The following is a 19,925-nucleotide window of genomic DNA, read 5'->3' on the forward strand; positions in this document are numbered from 1 at the left end:
ATTGAATTTAAACCTAAATTAGATGTCCAAAAACAACGTTTAATCAAAACCGCAGTTTAATCAAAATTATTGCGCTCCCTATCCCTATGTAAAGACAAACAGGAAAAGAGCAGCGTGAACATTCTGTCAAACATCTCCTTTTGTGTTCTACAGAAGAAAGGGTGACTAAACGATAACAGAATTTTCATTGTAGGGTGATCTAACCCTTTAACGTGCAGTGTATTTAGTGTCTGCATGTGTTGACCCACCTGTCCGAGCCGTCTTGATGTTGACTGGCTGGAATCCTCCATTGAGCGCCGATGAATCCAGGATGTCAGAGTCGAAGTCTCTGTGGTTCTTCCGGTAGACGAAGAGTGCCACAATGACAGAAATAACCAAACACATGATGACCGCGATCACAATGCCCACGTACAGCGCCACATCATCTGTACTCGGGGCCGCTGGAGACAGACAGAGAGACAGACATGTCTTTAGAGAAGGGTTTTGAGTGAAATGACCATATACAGAAGATGAATCGTGGTTGATTGACAGCACTTTATTAAAGCCATTTCAAATTAGGAGGATGGTGTTATCTGAGGTCCAATATCCTCCTCGCTGATCGCTCGGGATATTAATAACTGGAATACTTCATTATATTCCTCTAAGTGAACAGGAACTTCCGCCGTTGCTTTAACAATGATGTATTGTGATAAAGTGCTGCCCAAACACGGCAGATATATCTTACAGTCATACTGCTGGAGTATGGGTGAATTTTAGTTATATCTATATTTATGGAAAAAATCAGGCAGAAAGTGTGTCAAGAAAATAAGAAAATGTCTTGGTCATATTTAAACTAAATAAATACAAAAACATATTATGAAATTGTATTTAGCATTAAGAAAATGAAACCTACATTTAGGACCATTTAGATTTCTTTTTTTTTTTTTTTTTGCATTGTGACATTATTTTCAAGACACTTAAGCACATTTTATTCCCCAATTCTCATAACCGCAATGCATACGGACGTTTTACTTTTACTATCCTCATTGTTTTCAATGATGATTCTCATTACAGTAATGCAGTCATTTTTTTTTTTTACAAATTACAGTTACATGCTGTTGTACTTTTTTTTTTTTTTTATTAATCTTATTATTGACAGTTGGGGGTAAAATGTGCATAACTGTCATGAAAATAATGTCACAATGTGAAAAATCTTAATGGACCTAAACACAAAGGCAAAATATTTTTTTTGAAATTGTTTTATATATATATATATATATATATATATAAAAATAATGTTAACATTACAATATGTTTTTATTCGTTAACATTTATGCATTATATATCAATGCATTCATAAAAAATGTCTTTTTACATCATTAATTAATCTTGTTTAATGTCAATTTAATTTATCAAGTACTATTGTTCATTGATATTTCATGTTAGTTACTAGTTAGTTACTAGTTAGTTACTAGTACATAGTTAAATTGCATTATTCCACGGGTCTGTTGAATGCTTGATTCTGATTGGTTGACAGACGTTCTAAGGTGTGCAATAGATTGCAAGAGTGCCTGCCCATTTTGAATCAAACAAACCAGCTCCCAGGATAATCACAACAACACAAACTTTGTTTTAAGGCCAAAAAAGTATTTGAAAATCGGACATAAAGACAATTGTACAAGGCTGTGTACTTACTGTCTTTCATGAGGGCACAAACTACAATCCCATGAAGCATTGAGAATTATGTCATTGAATAAAAAACTATGGGAATATATAAAACTATTGATTTTAGGTTGTTGATTATAGGTATAGAATCAATATATCAGGATACTTTTATTGCAAAATATACCGACATATACAAATATATAAGTAGTTCAAGGGTGAAGGCAGATTGACTCAATTACATTATTTACAGTGCATCATGGGAGTGCACCGACGCTCCAAGGCACGTTTCACAGGTTTCGCTGGCCGTGGTTCTCTGATTGATGGATCCTTCTCTGCTGTATCATGGGTAATGTAGTTGTTTACCATGAATTCCTCTATGAAACACGTTAAGATAACGCAGACGGATGGCGTCAACGGAAGCATATACCATCGATGAACAACCTCGTAGCTCACGGTAGGTCTGTCTTTAAAGTTTTATAGGTTACCATTGAAAATGAATTCGTCTATGGGATAAATGAGTGGAATTTTTACTTCTGGAACCAGACTGTTGCGCTCTATTATTTTTCAAGTAAACGCAGGACTATAAAGTAGTTCCAGGTCTTGATCGTATAACGGTTGCATATCACTTCGCCAAACAGTTTCAGTTATTTCAAAGAGCTGTACAGGCTACCACAGCAAAATAACAAAATGAATACAAAGACAGTGGTAAAATGCATCGGATAAAAATGACAATGTCTATAATATCCTGAACTTATTTCAGTTTCGGTTGAAAAGCATCCTCACACTTTTTTTTTTTTTTTTTTTTTTGAGAAGATGTCCCATGAGAACATGAGAATATGCTTCAGATTATACAGGACTGAAATTCTCTGTGTTTCATGACTTCATTATGGACAGGGTTTAGAAATCACATCCTTTTCTCTTCACTCATTCTGCCTCTCGTCACATCTTGCTCTCGCTCGACTCTTTCCTTCTGGAAAAATCTCAGTGATTATCTGGAATGGAATCGAGTCTATACAGCATTTGACAAGCCATCATTAGAAGCAATACTTGTCCCTCATTTCCATAGAAACAGTCCTTTTGTCCCCCTGATAATTGTGAGAAATGCAATTTCCTGTCAGAGCAATGACAAGTGGAAAAATGGCAATAATATAAAGGTGTCCGTGGGCCTCGGCAACGTGCACCGAGGCCCATGAAAACAGTTTGATCCCGAAAAGAAACTTTTAGAAGGTCCACTGATTCCTGCATCAATACAGGTAACCTCATGTCCGCTCAATTAAGTGAATGCATGTTCCTAACTCTCTCATTTGCACTCGTATTGAATTCTCAGTATTGCACAGAGCCCGAAGCACTTGATGAGAGTCACAGCACACATCTAAAACAGCACTGTAATCCTCAACTCCACCACCAGATGCCGCTGTCAGACATCAGTGCATTGGATGTTTGCAAGCATACTACCATACTACACTTACTTTTTTTGCAGTATGCATACACTATACAAATTATGTGGATTTTATGCATGCATGGAATACACGGATGCACTTTATTTCTCATTATTTGGTCAGAATGTCTAACATTTCAACATTTTGTTCAACATTAAATTAAAAATACAAAGTTACAAAGATAGCTGGATGCCACTTAAACATGTAGCAAAGTGAGGTCATGTGATAATGTAGCGTAATACTGTTTAAAATAGGAATCCACCAATATTTATCAGCCAATTATTGACCAAATTAAAAAAACAAATGATGAAAAACCAATGATTTTATTTTTAATTACATATATTTATTGCTTTGTATATCATTTAGAATATTTGTTTCTGTGTGTAATATTAAGAAACAACTACCAAAAGTAAAGTATGTTGAATATACATGATGTGAATTAATAATAATAATAATTATTTTAATATAGCAACTTTCCAAGAGCTCAAAGTCACTTTACAAGAAATTTGAATGGGTAATAATTAAATAATTAAATAAATAAATAAAAATAATACTATTAATTTAAAATTTGTAATGTTCTATCATAATATGTCAAATGTGAGTTCTATATTTGTACAACTGCAAATAAATAAATACAAATATCATCATGTTTTCATGTTGATGTTTCATGTCATTTATCTTTAGCACCTTATATCTTATCTTTCATCGTGACTCTTTTAAAATTTTGTCCTGTCATGTTCAACAGACCCAATCCATCTTGGGATCAACGGAAATTATTATAAAGAACAATCGAATAACTTTTGTACCCCTTTATACATATTTTTAAAGTATAATTCCTTAGCAAAACGGTGATTTGATGACAAAATAAGTCGAGTAAGTGGCAAAATATCAGTATTGGCCTATAGTTTTTTGTTAAAATCGTTATCGGCCAAACATTTTCATATCGACCTCTAGTTTAAAATTTAAATGTAAAAACTAGTAGGCACTATACAGTGTACACTGTGCAGTAATCAGTAGATAATATGCCAGTTTTCCATTTAAACATAAGCCGAAAATCATTGTAGGCTGTAGTATGCTAGTACTCCATTCCAAACCCCAGCAAACATTAGTCCTCATCAAATAAAGTATTCAGCAGCATTGATTCTCTATTCAATTATGTATATTGGTTTATGAGCGACCTGTAATGAGTGCTGCTGTTAAAGAGAAAACTCGTTAAGTTGAGGTTTAATTCAGATGAGATATTGAGTTAAACACTAGATGGACCTGCTTAAATAGATGGAGTCACTTTAAAGCCTTTTCTCTTCTTTAATTAAATGCTTGTGTCTGTCATGAGCATGTCATGTGTGCATACATGCTTGCAGCAGCTGCACTTTTGAAGGAAGCAGCGGACAATGTTGCAAGAGTTTAATCATTGTGACAATCCAAATTAATCTCACTAATGTGAACGCTGCCCTCTAAAACCAGACAGACTGACCTACACACTCGACTCCCCCCATACAGCTGTATGCAAACAAAGAAGTCCTCGCATGTACTGTGGACACTCCAGCTCTGAATGTGTGGAGATGAGAACATGATTTTAGATCTAAGACAGGAGGCATCTTTTTCAGTGAATAATGACTGAAGCACTCAGATCTCATTTGCATTCATGTACAGTACAGTCAAATGTTTTTTTTACCTACATGAGGGTAAATAACTGATCAAATTGTCATTATTGGGCGAAGAAACCCTTTTAAACTTAGGCCTGAGAGTGGAAGTTCCCATTTGAAATTTCACAGTTCTGCTTGGACATCTAAGAGTTTCAAACCCAAGATAAGATGTTTTGCAGAATGTTCAAGCTGTTCTTTTAAAATGCAATGAAAACAAAGTGTCCAGAGGCTTTCAAGCTCCAAAAAGGACCATAAAGGTAATTTATACGACTTGTGCACTATATTCCAAGTCTTCTGAAGTCATTTGATCAGTTTTGTGTGAGGAACAGAAAATCGATTCCTCTCAAATCTGATGCATGCATATATTCAAATATTGTGTATAATATCAGGTTTGATGTAAATTAGGGCTGTCACGATTATGAAATTTAGCTGACGATTAATTGTCAAACAATTGCGATCATGGCAATTAATCGTCTGTTTTAGGGCTTTCACGATTAATTGCCAAATGCATTTTCATATTTCTAAAACACCTTAAGACATCATTTTACATATTACACTTCAAATATAAAAATCTAATTATAAAATAGGGATATATGGTTTCCTTTTAAGGCTTTAAAAACTTATAAATGACATGAAAAATAATGTTTAAATATCAAAATATTTCAAAATACTTAAAATAGGTCTCTGTTTTTGTCAACTTTAGTTTTGGTCAATTTTACATTTACACAATGTTGTTTTTGGAACTCAAAAATATTTTTATAAAAAAAATGTAAAAAAATATATATATATATATATATATATACACACACACACACACACACACACACACACACACACACACACACACACAGTATAATATAAAATATATATTTTTATTACATTTATGTTATTTATTATATTATGAAATAGTAAAATATTTCAGTCATAATTTCTTCACTTTTTTGAGATTTCGTTTCATAATTTTATCACTCCACAGAAATAGAGTTAGTGTGCATCTCCTCCTCCGTCACCGCATGTCATTAGCAGCGAGTCTGGTGCAATCCTCTGCTGACGGCACGCATCAGAGCTGATCTGGTTGACATCCGCGGTGCGGCTCCGTGACGCTCGTTATTTAACTAAATGACACACAAACGTGCCGTTGATGGCATTTATATATTTGCTTAAAATCCCCTTATTTGGGCATTCAAATGTGATTGGAATTTGAAGTGCACAATAATCGCGGTTATCTCAAATAACCGCGATCAGACAGTAATTTAATAATCGCGACAAGCCTAATGTCAGTGATCCCACATGTGGTTGGTTCTTGGTGTTGTGACCGATCACAACAATCCAGACATAAATATAATCTACCATATATGTTCAGAACACTTGGGATATAGCACACGTGTTGTATGAACTACTTTTATGATACTTTAATTGTGCTTTTTTGGTCTGTTTTTGAGCTCGCCAGCCCCTGGTCACTATATGCTTCCAAAGTATGGAAAAGAGCGGTGTTAACCTTCTTCAAAACTTCTCATTTTTTGTTCCTTGACAAAAATAACATCATGCTTGAAATTTGCCTTTAAACTGAGACCTCAAAGTGAAAGTTCTGGTGTATCTCATGGTTCAGCGTTGAGCAGCTCTGGTTCTGAACGGTGCTGAGCTCTGACGCTGCGTTTCGGGATACGGTCACGAGTGCATGAGGAACTGATCCTATCGATCGGCCTGCGATCTCAAGGCGCCAGCGGGGCAGAGAGAGACCCGGTAACGGGGTTTGATTATCTGCCAGACTCTAAGCCCAGAGGCGGCCTGCTGTTTCTACACAGAGGCACTTTGACACGGGCAAGGTGAGCCATCACACCCTCCGCATTTCAAATGAGCGAGAGAGTGACATGACCCGTGCAAATGGCGAGTAAATGTAAAAATCTATTTCTGGTCAGTTCGCTGACATGGATCCTCCCCTCATTTCTCTCCTAACGGAACCGACTTCTGTATTATTCATAAACTTCATTCATTATCCATTATGTTCCTCCTGGAATGCAGGCGGCTATCTTTAACAAAGATATCAGGGTAAATGATGACTCTACAGGGCCATAAAGCTGTTCGTGTTCTGGTCTGTATGGACGCAGTGAATCGAGCCGTAATGATGAAAGTCTTCCGATATCATCTAAACGCTCCTCTCCTCCTATTCGCCGCACAACCCTTGCGTCCGGCAGTCTGCTGTTGAACTTTGATGATAAAGCACTGCACTCACCAGGGGTGAGCATTAAAATGTATCGCTCAGATGAATATGTTTCTTTGAACATGAGGCGGTGAAGGTAGAAGAGTGCATGTGGAAATGAAAAGGATTATTGAGCGGTTTCACTGGAGAGGCGTTTGGACGGGAGGGACAGACAGAACATTTCCTCAACCAGTGAGCACAGCGGCCGGAGAAGAGATGCTTCACATCACCAACTATTTTATTCTATCTTATTCTATACTGTATTTTTATTAACATTACTGACACCTTATTCTTTCTGTTTCTATTGATTTCTATTTTATTAAAGTGTGTTTGAGCAGCAGCACTGAACATTCTGGCAAGAGTTTGTTCTGAACCTTCAAGGCCACGTCTACACTAATCTGTTTTCGGTTTTCTAACATTATTGTTTTCCCAAAGTATTCAGATATGCTGAGTGTTTTCGAAGATCTCCGTTTTCATTGGAGGAAATCACCATTCTAGTGTGGATGAGAGGTGTGAATGTTGCACAATAAATGTGGTCTCAGTTTCATAACATCATCGTTTTTCCACAGTATGCACTTACGGAGAGTGTTTTCAAAAGTCTCTGTTATCGGTGCCGTTCCAGTGTGAATGAGAGCCATAAACAAAAAAACTAATGCACTCTCGAAAAAACGAGAGTCGATAATGGGTTTGGTACAAGTTAAGCTCATTCAAAGGACTATTTTTTACTATTAATTCTCCTCCCTGCCCAGTAGGTGGCGATATAAACAAAGAATGTAAATAGCCAAAAACATAGGAAGAAAAATGTGAAAGTGAAAGTGGAGATTTATAGTAAAAAAAGGACTTCAATATTGACCTGTTTCTCACCCACACCTATCATATCACTTCTGAAGACATGGATTAAACCACTGGAGTCTAATGGATTACTTTTATGCTGCCGTTATGTGCTTTTTGGAGCTTCAAAGATCTGGTCACCATTCACTTGCATTGTATGGACCTACAGAGCTGAAATATTCTTCTAAAAATCTTCATTTGTGTTCTGCAGAAGAAAGAAAGTCATACACATCTGGGATGGCATGAGGTTGAGTAAATGAGAGAATTTTCATTTTTTGGGTGAACTGTCCCTTTAAGAGCCGATATCAGGATTACAAGTGTAATGTCATTTATTTATCACTGTAATCGGCACATATCTGCAATATAAACTCTATATTTTACACACTGTTTCAGAAGTATAGCCATAAGACGTAAACATTATGTTTGTTAACATGATTTAAATGTAATAAATTTGCTTACTGACCATTTCTGTGTAAAGTTATTTCCAATATTACAACTTTGTTGTCATGATGATGTAACACTGTAAACCCAGTAATCTGATAAACTCCGTAATGCTGGTAAATGCCTTCATTTCATCACAGTAAAATCATGTTAACACGTGTATTCTTTATGTCTTGTGTCTATACTTTTGAAACAGTGAGTAGTTTAATGTTTACAGATTGACCCCATTGACTTCCATTGTAAGTGTCTCACTGGAACACACATTTGTGCTTTTTTTTTTTTTCTCCATTCAAATTTTGTTTTGTAGCTTTAGATGGCTTGGTTTTTGTAAACTTTAAAGGGATAGTTCATACAAAAAGGGAAAATCTATCATTTACTCACCCTCATATGTATTTACTCGCCCATATGAATTAATAGTATGAACAAAGATTAAATGAAAGTGAATGGTGACTGAGGCTAACATTCTGCTAAACATCTCCTTATGTGTTCCACTGAAGAAACAAAAGTCATCCTGGTTTGGAACATCATGAGGGGGCATAAATGATGACAGTTAAACATTTTTGGTGAACCACCTCTTTAATCTTAAATGTAAACATATCCATATGTTAGTATACAGAATGTCAACATTGCAAATGTAAAAATCATGACAGAAAAGTATTTTTTTTTTAGCTCTTGAGCGAGAGAAACAGAGACAAAGAGGACATGTTCAATAAAGATAAAGAATACAAAAAAGATTGAAATGAAGAAGGGAAAATGAGTTTGGAGAGACATGCAAACACAAAAGGGTGAAATGAAGCACTCACATGGATGAGGCAGAGCATTGCTCTTGTCTTTGGTTTCTGAGGACTTCTGATATAAAGAACCTTCAGGAGAGAGAGGGGAAGGAGGGGATGAACGAAAATCATATTTAACACAATCACATTGAACAAAATCAAACAAAGCAACATACAGTATATATAGATACAATAACTTCCATTTTAAATTTTGGGATGAAATGTGTCCTGGACATGCATGTTTAGCATGTTATTCTCCTTACTGCAATATAAAAAACACCATGATATTTTAATTAAATTGAGTGTTTATAAATAATGCTTCAGTTGGACTAAAATCACTGTAAAAAGTTAAAAAAAAGAAAGAAAAAGAAAACAGTGAACTACAGGAATGAGAATCTAATGAGAATTAAAAAAAAATAAATAGATGGGGAAAATGTGTTTAATCATCTTGAAAATAATGTAAAAATAAATAAAAATAACAAAAGATAAAATATTAATATACATTTTTCATGTTATTCTCATTACTGTAATACAAAAGAATAATAATAATAATAATAATAATAAAAACAATACATAAATAAAAAAAATCATGATTTTACTTAAATTGAAAATATTTATAAATAATGCTTCAATTTATGCTCAATTAAAATAACTATTACAGTAAAAAAAAAAAAAGAAAAAAGAATGAGAATTAAAAAAAAAATAGATGGGGAAAATGTGTTTAATCATCTTGAAAATAATGTAAAAAAAATAACAAAAAAGGTAAAATATTACAATTTCTGTTTTATTATTATTATTATTATTATTATTATTATTATTATTATTATATTATTTAATTTTTTATTACTATTTTGCCGTGAAATGTGACCAGGAAATTTTTGTTTTTCATGTTATTCTCATTACTACAATAAAAATAAATAATGATAAAAATAAATTAAAAAAAATAAAAAATTAATCATGATTTTACTTAAATTGTATTTATACATAAGGCTTCAATTTCGGCATTACTGTAATGGGAATCCATATTGCGAGGAAAAAAAAAAAGTGGAAATGTGCTAAATTGTCATGAAAATGTCCAAATAAATAAATAAATAAATAAATTCAGTGGCCCTAAAATAGGCTTCTTATTCTATGTAAAAATGTCCTAATTTATTTAGTTTTTTTTTTGCTTTGAATTTTGGGGTTAATGTGACCTGGACATGTTTTTTGCAAAGTATTATAATAGCATACTATTATACGATTATACTAGGCCTTAACTATAAACTTCCTTTTGATAATTAGAGGCAGGTGGTATTCCTGGTTTAATTAAGTGGGAGGGACTTTCTCATTCTAAAGCCTTTGATCCGACAAAAAGTTGCATCGTGCAAGATGCGGTCACCAATATTTCTGGGCCGTTTTCCTGAAAGTTTTTAAATGTGCTAAGTGTTTGTCAGCCACAAAACTAAGGTTGGCATTTCATGTGGTGTTTAACATTCTGTGGACACAGAAGATCTCACAGGAAACACAGAGAAACAATGAAGTATTTGTGGGTCGACGAGACAGACAGGTAGATATATTGACCGACAGAAAAATCAATGACATGATGGATGGAGTATTATGTGCATGTAATCAGACATGAAAGAGAGATACAGAGAGAGATGTTGGCTGTGGATTGAATTATGTGATTTAAGATCAGGCCAGGATGAAATCTGCCAATTATCCAGTATATTCAAATATTATATTTATATACTACCTTATTTACATGCTACTATAAGGTACCTCAAAAATGCATATATTACCATGTCCTAAAAACAGTGATTCTTGTATTATCATGGTGTTTTGGACTTGTTCTATGCAAGTACAATCATATTTTTGATTAGTGTTTGCTGTGGCCTCATGTGAACTGGAATGGTAAGGGCATCGGGACAGATATTGGGTTTCATACTGCAAAAAGAATTTGCACAAGATCCAGTTTCTGTGTGAAGAAAAATCCAGAGTTTGCCCTTGTGTTTGTCGTGCCCTTTCTACAGATCGATATGTCAAGAAAATGTCATCTGTCTGTACATTAAGTAACCAAAGCCCTGAAAAGCAACATCATAACAAACGAAGACAGCTGAAACGTCAAACAAACAGTGCAAACGGACGAATCGAGCGCACAATTCACAGCTGAAGTGCTAAAGGTTAAAACTATAGATGCAACAGAGTAAAAACCCATCAAATTCAATCCGACTGCAGCTGACACTGCTCCTGAAACACGATTTGAGCACTTTACAAACTCAAACCAAATAACTTTCAGCGCATTTACTGTGAGAGATCAAACGCAGATTTGATTCGTCCTGTGATGCCGTTAGTGCAGAGGAAACGTTCCGTAAATGCTTCCTATAGTGATATTTGCAATAATGTGAGCTTTCATATAATGTGGATTGCTGCTAAACGGCCAGTGAAGGAGTCATTAGCATGGACGTGAGTGCGTTCATCCTTTTAGCTGCCAGAAATCAATCAGGGGATGAGCGTCTAAATCTATAGCGTTATGGGTTTTATATTCCTCACAAACTAACCATCAATCTGACACAGAACTAATGCTTCACAATGCATTTCACTAAGAAAACGAGAAGATTCGAATGGCAGAGAAATAACTTCAATGACTCATTTCCTGAAAGCTGCTTTAACGAAGTTAAAAACTCTACTGAAGCTCGCATAAACTCATGAAATCATCAAACCATTAGTATGGTATGGCATGGTAATACTACAGTGTTCTTTGAAATACCTTGAAGTATCATGTAAAAATGGTATGTCAATATAATGTACCATGAAGGTACCATCTGATGCCATCACAGTATTACCATCTGATATCTGTGAAAAAATATTTGATCTTGAAAGACTTGATGATTAAGCTGTGTACGTTCTTACGTATTCAAGATGCAAGGAAAGTGCTTAAATACTTTTTACTTGATAGTTACACCACATGACATTTTTAAAGTCATTAAATATAATGGAAAATGCTATAAATGACTTTCATGAGGGGCCTGAGTAGCTCAGCGAGTATTGACGCTGACTACCACCCCTGGAGTCATGAGTTCGAATCCAGGGTGTGCTGAATGACTCCAGCCAGGTCTCCTAAGCAACCAAATTGGTCCGGTTGCTAGGGAGGGTAGAGTCACATGGGGTAGCCTCCTTGTGGTCGCTATATTGTGGTTCTTACTCTCAGTGGGGCGTGTGGCGAGTTGCGCGTGCATGCCGCGGAGAATAGCGTGAAGCCTCAACACGTGCTATGTCTCCGCGGTAACGCGCTCAACAAGCCACGTGATAAGATGCACAGATTGACGGTCTCAGACTCGGAGGCAACTGAGATTCGTCCTCTGCCACCCGGATTGAGTCACTACGCCACCAGGAGGACTTAGAGCACATTGGGAATTGGGCATTCCAAACTGGGGAGAAAAAGGAGTATTTGCCCCTTCCTGATTTCTTCTATTTTTGTGTATTATTCATACTTCTTTGTTTTAGATCTTAAAACGAGATAACATAAAACAAAGGCAGCCTGAGTAAACACTAAATACAGTTTTCAAATATATATTTTTATTGAAGTAAAAAAAGTTATCCAGCACCTATATCACCCATGTGAAAAACTAACTGCCCCCTTAAACTTAACTGGTTGTGCCACCTTTAAATGCAACCAAATGCTTCTGATAACTGGAGATCAGTCTTTCACAACTCTGTGGGGGAATTTTGGCCCGCTCTTCTTTGCAGAACTGCTTCAGTTCAGCCACATTGGAGGGTTTTCTGTCCGTTTAAGGTCCTGCCACAGCATCTCAATCGGGTTCAAGTCAGAACTTTGACTAGGCCACTCCAAAACTTTAATTTTGCTTCTTTTGAGCCATTCAGAGGTGGACTTACTGCTATGCTTTGGATCATTGTCTTGCTGTATAATCCAGTTGTGCTTGAGCTTGAACTCACGGACTGATGACCTGGTAGAGAGCAGAATTCATGTTTCCCTCAATTATTGCAAGTCACCCTGAAGCAGCAAAGCATCCTCACACCATCATGCTTGACCGTAGTTATGATGATCTTTTTGTGGGATTCTGTGTTTGATTTACACTAGATGTAACGGGACCCCTGTCTTCCAAACAGTTCCACTTTCGACTCATCAGTCCACAGAACATTCTCCCAAAAGCTTTGAGGATCATCAAGGTGTGTTTTGGCAAAATTCAGATGAGTCTTAATGTTCTTCTGTGTTAGCAGTGGTGTTCGCCTCGCCACTCTTCCATGGATGGCATTTTTGCCCAGTGTCTTTCTGATAGTGGAGTCACAAACGGTGACCTTTATTGATGCGAGAGAGGCCTGCAGTTCCTTGGATGTCGTCCTTGGCTTTTGTGTGACTTCCTGGATGAGTCGTCGCTGTGCTCTTGGAGGAATTTTGGAAGGTCGGCCACTTCTGGGAAGGTTCACTACTGTGCCAAGTTTTCTCCATTTGGAGATAATGGCTCTCACTGTGGTTCTTTGGAGTCCCAGAGCCTTTGAAATAGCTTTTTAATCCTTCCCAGACTGATGTATTTCAATCAGCTTTTTCCTCCTCATTTCTGGAATTTCTTTTGACCTTGGCATAGTGTGCTACTGGGTGAGACCTTTTAGCCAACTTCATGCTGCTGTAAAAGATCTATTTAGGTGTTGATTTGACTGAACAGGGATGGCAGTAATCAGGTCTGTGTGTGTCTAGTCCAGCTGAATCCCATTATGAATGCTGCTTCACAGATTTGGGGATTTAGTCACTAAGGGGGCAAATACTTTTTCACACAGGTCCAGCTTCAATAAATAACATTATCATTTAAAAACTGTATTTTGTACTTACTCAGATTGCCTTTTGTGTCAGATTGTTTTTTATTTTTTATAAACAATTTAGTATGACACACAAAACAGAAGAAATTAAGATGGGGGCAAATACTTTTTCACAGCACTGTACCATAGTCAGTATCATAGTATATGAATATGGTAGTCGTTCTGGACCATGGTATACACCAAAGTACAATGGTACTACCACCTGATACCATTCCTGTAATATCTAGTGCTGTGAAATAAATCTGTTTTTGAGTGAACTACTGTTTGATAATATTCAGGGATGAGTTTCTATGAAATCACAAACATCAGGCACATTTAGACAGATGATTCCTGTGAGATGACACTAATCGTTACTCGATTAATACTCACTCATCATTTACATGCGGACACTCAAACTGGTAATTACATTCCTGATTCTCATTAACGATGTTTGATTCAATCTGCTCTGCATCCCTGCAACCCCTGGCCTTTTAATTTTCCCAACCCAATAAAAATTAATATGAAACTCAATCGTTTATGATGGCAAACAGACATGTTTCCCTCTCTGTCACAGAACAACCACGAAGGGCTTCACAAAGAACACGCCTCCGTTTTCCATTTCCCTCTCAAATTAAAACTTCTTTTGCATTTCACAAATTACAGCGTGAGCCAGACTGTCTTATTTTCACAGTCCTGCGGCGCATGCTGGCAGACGGAAACGAGGGATGATGGGAGACCCAGGAGTCGTCGAGAGAAGAAGGATTAGCAGATACACACAGAACACATCGTTTCAGAACGGAGAAACATTTGGCACGCGATGGCGAGACCCGAGCACCAGAGTTAGAAATCTCCTCTGGCCTTTACATCCTCTGCATGTATAATGAATGACAAACAGCAATGTCTGCTGGACACAATCAGCTTACTGTTCCAAATGATGGATGGCCAAACATAAAACATGTTTTTTTTTTTCTAACCGCAGCTGGAACCCGTTTTTATTTTTTGATACAGAGTTGTGAGAGCTAATGTATATATAAAGGGTTAAATCACCTCAAAATTGAAATGGTCATCATTTACTCACCTTTGTGTCGTTCCAAACATGTGTACAATATTAGCCTTATTTTAAGAAAGAAGAAAAAGCAGAATCGTCCATTGCGTTGCATTCAAAACTCATTAAATTTTTTTTAACTTTTTGACAGGAAACATTTTGTACACAAAAGTATGCTTGTTTAAATCAACTAATTTCCAGGGCCTGGGTAGATCAGTGGTAAAGACGCTGACTACCACACCTGGAGTCACGAGTTCGAATCCAGGGTGTGCTGAGTGACTCCAGCCAGGTCTCCTAAGCAACCAAATTGGCCCGGTTGCTAGGGAGGGTAGAGTCACATGGGGTAACCTCCTTGTGGTCACTATAATGTGGTTCTCACTCTCAGTGGGGCGAGCGAGTTGTGTGTGGATGCCGCGGAGAATAGCGTGAAGACTCCACATGCACTACGTCTCCGCAGTAACGCGCTCAACAAGCCACATGATAAGATGCGCGGATTGACGGTCTCAGACGTGGAGGAAACTGAGATTCGTCCTCCGCCACCCGGATTGAGGCGAGTCACTACACCACCACGAGGACTTAGAGCGCATTGGGAATTGGGCATTCCAAATTGGGGAGAAAAAGGGCTAAAAAAAAAAAAAAAATCTACTAATTTCAAGGATTGGACGTAAAGTACCAATGGAAATCCGCCCACGTCATATCCAGAAAATAAAAAAAATCTTACAAACGATCTGATGAAACAGAAATGTAACTGTTTGGCCATAATGACCATCGTTATGTTTGGAGGAAAAAGGGTGAGGCTTGCAAGCCGAAGAACACCATCCCAACTGTGAAGCATGGGGGTGGCAGCATCATGTTGTGGGGGTGCTTTGCTGCAGGAGGGACTGGTGCACTTCACAAAATAGATGGAATCATGAGGAAGGAAAATGATGTGGATATATTGAAGCAACATCTCAAGACATCAGCCGTGAAGTTAAAGCTCAGTCGCAAATGGGTCTTCCAAATGGACAATGACCCCAAGCATACCTCTAAAGTTGTGGCAAAATGTCTTAAGGTCAACAAAGTCAAGGTATTGGAGTGTCCATCACAAAGCCCTGACCTCAATCCGATAGAACATTTGTGGGCAGAACTGAAAAAGCGTGTGCGAGCAAGGAGGCCAACAAACCTGACTCAGTTACACCAGTTCTGTCTGGAAGAATGGGACAAAATTCCAGCAACTTATTGTGAGAAGCTTGTGGAAGGATCCCCAAAACATTTGACCCAAGTTAAACAATTTAAAGGCAATGCTACCAAATACTAACAAAGTGTATGTAAACTTCTGACCCACTGGGAATGTGATGAAAGAAATAAAAGCTGAAATAAATCATTCTCTCTACTATTATTCTGACATTTCACATTCTTAAAATAAAGTAGTGATCCTAACTGACCTAAGACAGGGAATGTTTTCTATGATTAAATGTCAGGAATTGTGAAAAACTGAGTTTAAATGTATTTGGCTAAGATGTATGTGAACTTCTGACTTCAACTGTAAACAGCTGTGTTATAAATTCTCCTTTTATTTTAAATGGAAAAAATAACAGCTTATGTTTTTGGAACAACATGAGGGTGAGTAAATGATTAATTTTTGTGTGAACTATTCCTTTAATTGCATGATTACAGAGGAATAACAGATGAAACCAGAGAAAGTTTTATTTTCTGTTTTAAACATTATGTGAATGCAGGAGAGGGATTATAAAAACCGCTTGTCAACACCTATAATTGCCTTCACAAGACAAACGTCGAGTTTCTCTCACTGACTCGTGCGCTTTTTAAATTAGGCTTCAAATCACAGTAATCACAGATGCCAAGCAATTATAAAACTTTCTGTAAGTACATTATAATCACATATTATTTTAAATATAGCTGCTGAACGCTGCCGAGTGTGTGCGTGGAGTCATTACATTCAGATCACACAATCTATATTTACACTGCGGTCGACATGAGCAACACAGTCACATATTATTTCTCCGGCCATATGTCATTACTACAACATCGAAAAATGTCAATCTGATGACAAGAGTCGTTTACAGGAGAGAAAACGGCAAAAAATATTTTCTGCAGCAGTATTTTTGTCTTGTTTTGCAGTAGAAATATCTAAATATCCTTAACCCTCCTGTTATGTTCGGGTCATTTTTAACCAATTTAAGAATGAAAAGAGTGAAAAACAACAACAATGAATAAATAAACGCTTTAATAAAAAATGTATTTCTATTTAATGATACTTGTTTGTATTTATGCAATGTCAAGGTGTTTTGGGTGGTTACTGTGGCAATACTAAACGGTTCCTCAGTGGCTGGTTACGGGACCATCTACGAGTCTCTATGACGTCCCGATCCCTTTTCAATGGAAATATATGGGATGTTTTTGATGTTAATTAGATCATTATCTTTTTTCACTTAAAATGAAGGGTACATCTACTCTAAAATAATACTACCACCATAGATGTGTAGGTGGTGCAATTTTCAGATGAAATGTTTAGTTAAAAAGCTTGTATTTAGAATAAAAACAAATCTATGTTCAGGGTTATAATCAAAAAGGAGGCTTCAAAGAAAACATCTTGAATTAAGTTCAAAGCATACACCTCATGTTTCAAGCATAAACCTAACAAACTTTTGCCAATGGGGTATGAAAAATAACCTTCTCAGAAAACAAGTCTTAATATCTTATGCAGTTTTGCTTCTAAAAGTATCTAGTTTTAAGAATGTTTGAATATTTTGCACTGGAAAAGAAGACAAAAATACTGTATAAGAAAGAGAACTGTGTGCATTGAAAGAGCGATGAGAGGGGAGAGAGTATCCGAGGATTAATATGGGATTTCTGGGTGGTGAAAGAGAAATGTGTGTGTGTGGGCTATAAATTTCACGGCGGTGAGGCATGAGTAGTAGATGTGGGCTGGTACTCACTCTGCATACAGAGACCGTCTGTACAGTTTTTGGATTGAAGTACGTTCCCCTCACAGTCTTTCCCGCCATTTTTGGGTGCCGGCGCGCTGCATTCTCTTCTTCTCCAGTGCGTACACTCTGTCCCACATGTTGACCATTTACTCCACTCTGTCCACAGTCCATCAACTGGAATAAAGAGCAAAAAACTGCTCAAGCAAACCACAGAGCAAACTGCAGGTATTGTTAGTATTGTTGTTTTTATTTTCTCCCAATTTTGGAATGCCCAATTCCCACTACTTAGTAGGTCCTTGTGGTGGCGCTGTTACTCGCCTCAATCCGGGTGGCGGAGGACAAGTCTCAGTTGCCTCCGCTTCTGAGACCGTCAATCCGTGCACCTTATCACGTGACTCGTTGTGCATGACACCGTGGAGACTCACAGCATGTGGAGGCTCATGCTACTCTCCACGAGCCACGCACAACTTACCACACGCCCCATTGAGAGCGAGAACCACTAATCATGACCATGAGGAGGTTACCCCATGTGACTCTACCCTCCCTAGCAACCGGGGCAATTTGGTTGCTTAGGAGACCTGACTGGAGTCACTCAGCATGCCCTAGATTCGAACTCACGACTCCAGGGGTGGTAGTCAGCGTCAATACTCGCTGAGCTACCCAGGACCCCAATTGTTAGTATTGTTGACTGCAAGTATTCAAGTGAGAAATATATTGGCGAGAACGATTAATCGGGTGATTTTTGGCAACTTATTGGCATTGTCTGATAACCATGGCCATTTGGCCATTAAACAGAAGTGTTAGGGACGTTTATTAAATAAAAAATAAATGTGCGTTTATTACATTTCAACAATTTTGTGAACCGCTGCTTATCAAATGAAAATATACTGTATTAGGTGTTGGTAAAAATATTGATTTTCTGATTAATCACAATCTTCATTTAAACGATCCCGATTTCAAAACGTAGAATCCAAAGATCAATATTTTACTTTAAAGTTTACTTCAGTTTTGGTTGTGTTGATTATTATATCTGTTAAATAAATAGCAATTTCAATTGCAGCCCAGTTGTTAATTTTGTAAGTTTGATATTTAAAAAATATGGCATTTGTTAATCATTATACCTGGACACAGGGGGTTACAGGCCAGTTTCTGGATGGCTTGACCCTCACAGATGGCTCCTCCGTTCAGAGGCGCTGGATTGGTGCAACTCCGTGTCCTCTTCTGGTAGCCCCGCCCACAGCGACTGCTACAAACCGACCACTCGGTCCACGTCGACCAGCCGCCATTCACTACACAGAAAAAGAGCCAGGAGAACGTGTATGTGTGGCTTCATCTGAGATATTTTAGATGAATTATAAGACACTTCTTTATTCATTCTGTCTTTTTCTTGTAATGAAAAATGACACAAACTACAGCTGTACAACTATTGCAATGACTTCTGGGAGAGCAGCGTATACCAGAACTGTTTGAACTTGTAATCAATCAGTGAACACATTATAAGAGAACATTGTGATGTAACTTTGGGTATTTAAAGATCACACTTTTGCGTGAAAAACAAAAACAAATAATAATAAATACAAAAAAAAAATAAAAAAAACCTGGAACAAGAAACTTTGTACACTATTAGTTCAGCCAAAAATAAATTAGTTTAGCCCTGGGTGACCCAAACATTGATGTTGATGATGATGATATACAATGTATATATATATATATATATATAGAGAGAGAGAGAGAGAGAGAGAGAGAGAGAGAGAGAGAGCTGTCATAATTAACACGTTAACATGCAATTATTGAAAAAAGTTTCAACGCGATTAACACATTTACCATTAATACAGCATGATGTAACCACGAGTGTGTGTGTACCATTACACTGACGCACGCGTCACATGTGTACACACCAGAGCCCTTTTACCAAAGTAAGCCTGTTACCCTCTCTCCAAAGATTGAGCCGCAGAGGTTGTTATCTCGGTAAATAAAATAATCTCTGTCAGTGATAAAATGATGGAGAAAGGAGCTCTTAGCGTTATTTGATGTACAAAACAAGCCCAGATGGGATTTGTGATAGAAATCAAGTTTTTTTTTCAGCCTATGTAAGGCGTTTAATGTTACTTGAATTGGTGATATTTTAGAGCATTTCTATCTTTATACTGTGGAAGGCTTTGTCTGGAAAATGTTGAGAAAGCAT

General features: G+C 37.0%; 1 protein-coding gene across 4 annotated transcripts in view; it reads right to left on the reverse strand.

Moving 5' to 3' along the window:
• unc5cb (unc-5 netrin receptor Cb) overlaps positions 1-19,925 on the reverse strand; it is a 267,331-nt gene that overhangs the window by 42,160 nt on the left and 205,246 nt on the right. For 3 of the 4 annotated variants that reach the window (XM_051686037.1, XM_051686039.1, XM_051686040.1), the window contains exons 6-9: positions 18,862-19,029; positions 17,750-17,914; positions 9,005-9,064; positions 249-440 (exon numbers count right to left, since the gene is read on the reverse strand). In XM_051686037.1, the coding sequence (XP_051541997.1) occupies positions 249-440; positions 9,005-9,064; positions 17,750-17,914; positions 18,862-19,029 (585 nt within the window). The remainder of the gene's footprint in view (positions 1-248; positions 441-9,004; positions 9,065-17,749; positions 17,915-18,861; positions 19,030-19,925) is intronic. The other variant, XM_051686038.1, reaches the window with a different exon arrangement.

The sequence above is a fragment of the Myxocyprinus asiaticus genome, chromosome 43 (assembly GCF_019703515.2).
Source record: "Myxocyprinus asiaticus isolate MX2 ecotype Aquarium Trade chromosome 43, UBuf_Myxa_2, whole genome shotgun sequence".
Classification (NCBI taxonomy): Eukaryota; Metazoa; Chordata; class Actinopteri; order Cypriniformes; family Catostomidae; genus Myxocyprinus; species Myxocyprinus asiaticus.